Genomic DNA, 2,500 nt, shown 5'->3' on the forward strand with positions numbered 1-2,500 from the left:
CTTCTGACACCTCTGGTCATTGATTACTTGAAAGTACTGATATTGACCTCCGTCCTCACTTCACTTCCTGCTGTCTAATCAGCTGCTGTCTTGTTGGTTTGTTTCAGCGACCTGAACGGAAACAACCTGACTCTCATCGCCAAGGCGGACTTCTCCGGTCTCAAACACCTGCGAGTCCTGTAAGTCACAGCCACCTCGCCTTTGTTGGCCTCCATGTACGTTAATATGAGCGTTCTACACGATCAGCCATAACTTTGTATTATTCAAAATAAACAAAGGATACATTTCTGTGAAAGGAGCTCTCGCGACCGTCGGGCACTTCGTTTCCGGGGGTGACGGCTTGCTTTGTGTTCAGTAGAGATTCTTTCCCAACATTTCTGAGCCGGTTTCGGGGGTCTGGTGGGAATGTGGGAGTGGTTGCCGTGGTGACGCCGAGAACCAGAGGGAAGAACAGGATGATGCCTGAGCTCCGCATTGACACACGAGCCACCCGGAGGTGCTCGTTCGGTATCGGCGTCAGTCAAACGGGGGAAGGTGGTTTTTATCCGTGACCTTTTGACCCGGAAACTGTGCCCTCTGGGAGAGAGGCTTCAATTACCCCCATGTTATACCCGACGACTGGGACCGTCGGTGACGGGCATTAGGGGTTAAAAAGATGACACGGCGGGGGAACTAATGACATCTCCAGAGGGCCGCTAGGAACAGATTAGCAGCCCGCCGGCAGCCCGGGGCTCGTTGCTGTCAGGGGGGGATTGAGTGTTACACCGTGTTTGTTATGGGGACGACAGCGGAGCGGATTCATCATGTGGGAGGAATCATTCGTCTCGAGGGTGTTCAATTCATGCAGAGCTTCTGTTTCATTATCCAGGCTCGGTACGGTGCTGGAAATCCTTGAAAACAGTTTTTAGTGTGGTGTTTTCAAGGTTTGAAAAGTGCTTGGATGTAGAATAAAGGTCTTGAAATGTGTGTTGTATGTGATGACATCTATGATAGAACAGAGGAAAGAAGATCTCCATATTTGAGGGACTGAAAACAGCATTTTCTGACATTTCTTTATGAAAAATGACTTTTGATGATGAACAGATGATGAACATAGTTGGTGATTATATTTCTGTGGATCTGTTAGTGGAATTAGTTTTCCTTTCATTTGTGGTCCTTCTGTAAAAAGCTGTCTCCAAACATCATGTTGGTTGTTTAGAGGACAATAACATCTCATTTAATGTGATGAACAAGTGACATAATAAGTAGACTGAATACTGACCATTGGATTGGTACAAAGATGGAGTTTACCACAGCTGGAAGGTGCTGGAATAGCATGGACATGCACCTTGAAGTGCTTGAAAGTGCTTGAATTTGACTTTGGAAAAGATGGAGGAACCCTGAATATTGGGTGTGTGCAGAGTATCAAGTTAATGCATCCATTGCTTATAATATCTCCACAAAATCACAAGCATTTTTTAAAATGTATAATTAATTTAATTTACTGGATGCACAAATGTTTGTTGTCGTAGATCCTGATATTTTTAAGGATCCCTTGAATAATAATTGTCCACAGTAGGAAATGAGTGTGTGAATGAGTGGTGATGGATGTTTATTTGTCTGTGATTGCAGTCATCTGATGGAGAACCAGATCAGCACCGTGGAGAGAGGAGCCTTCGATGAGCTGAAGGAGCTGGAGAGACTGTGAGAGCAAACACACACACATACGTTCTACTGAACCCACCGTAACTCCAACTAATCCCACACGTTTTCCTTCCTCCAGTCGCCTCAACAAGAACCATCTCAGCCAGCTGCCAGAGCTGCTGTTCCAGAAGAACGAAGGCCTTTCCCGACTGTGAGTCTTCCTACTTTACTGTAGTCTGTCGCAAATCTAAAGCAGATTCTCCTCCTGTCGTCACTGAATCCGACATGGAGACCAAACATATCGTAGTCTGTGGTCTGTGGTCCCCCAGAGGTCTAGATAGTAGACCACATTAGTCCAGAGACCAGACCAGACTATGTGGAGGAACCAGAGACTGTCTGTGGTCCCCCAGAGGTCTAGATAGTAGACCACATTAGTCCAGAGACCAGACCAGACTATGTGGAGGAACCAGAGACTGTCTGTGGTCCCCCAGACCTAACAAAGCATGACTCAGCACTTTTTACTGATCATTATATCATAAAATAATAGAAATGAGGACCATGATGGAGTTATTTCAGCATCCTTTTCATCTGGTTATTGATATTAAATCACAGATACATAGTTTATTCTGGTTCCTCCAGCTGTGGTGAACCAGCCCACGTATATATGAACCCTAACATTATACCATAATACATTAGCACTGCGTTTGGAATCGTTGATACTTGTGTGGTTTGAAGTAATAAAGCATTGCACACACAGAAGAGGAACATATCTGCTGTTTCAGGCTGCGTGCTCGCCAGTTTTCGGATCGAAAAATTGACCCATTTTTCTCACTGAGAAAACTGCAAATAGTCTCCCTCGGACAGCAGAAGCACCGCG

General features: G+C 45.4%; 1 protein-coding gene across 1 annotated transcript in view; it reads left to right on the forward strand.

Annotated features, from left to right (window-relative positions):
- LOC311011254 (slit homolog 1 protein-like) overlaps positions 1-2,500 on the forward strand; it is a 47,653-nt gene that overhangs the window by 9,938 nt on the left and 35,215 nt on the right. Inside the window, exons 2-4 of the mRNA XM_084006090.1 lie at positions 108-179; positions 1,612-1,683; positions 1,763-1,834. Coding sequence (XP_083862216.1) covers positions 108-179; positions 1,612-1,683; positions 1,763-1,834 — 216 coding nt within the window. The remainder of the gene's footprint in view (positions 1-107; positions 180-1,611; positions 1,684-1,762; positions 1,835-2,500) is intronic.

Source organism: Eutrigla gurnardus, assembly GCF_963514095.1.
Source record: "Eutrigla gurnardus genome assembly, chromosome: 3".
Classification (NCBI taxonomy): Eukaryota; Metazoa; Chordata; class Actinopteri; order Perciformes; family Triglidae; genus Eutrigla; species Eutrigla gurnardus.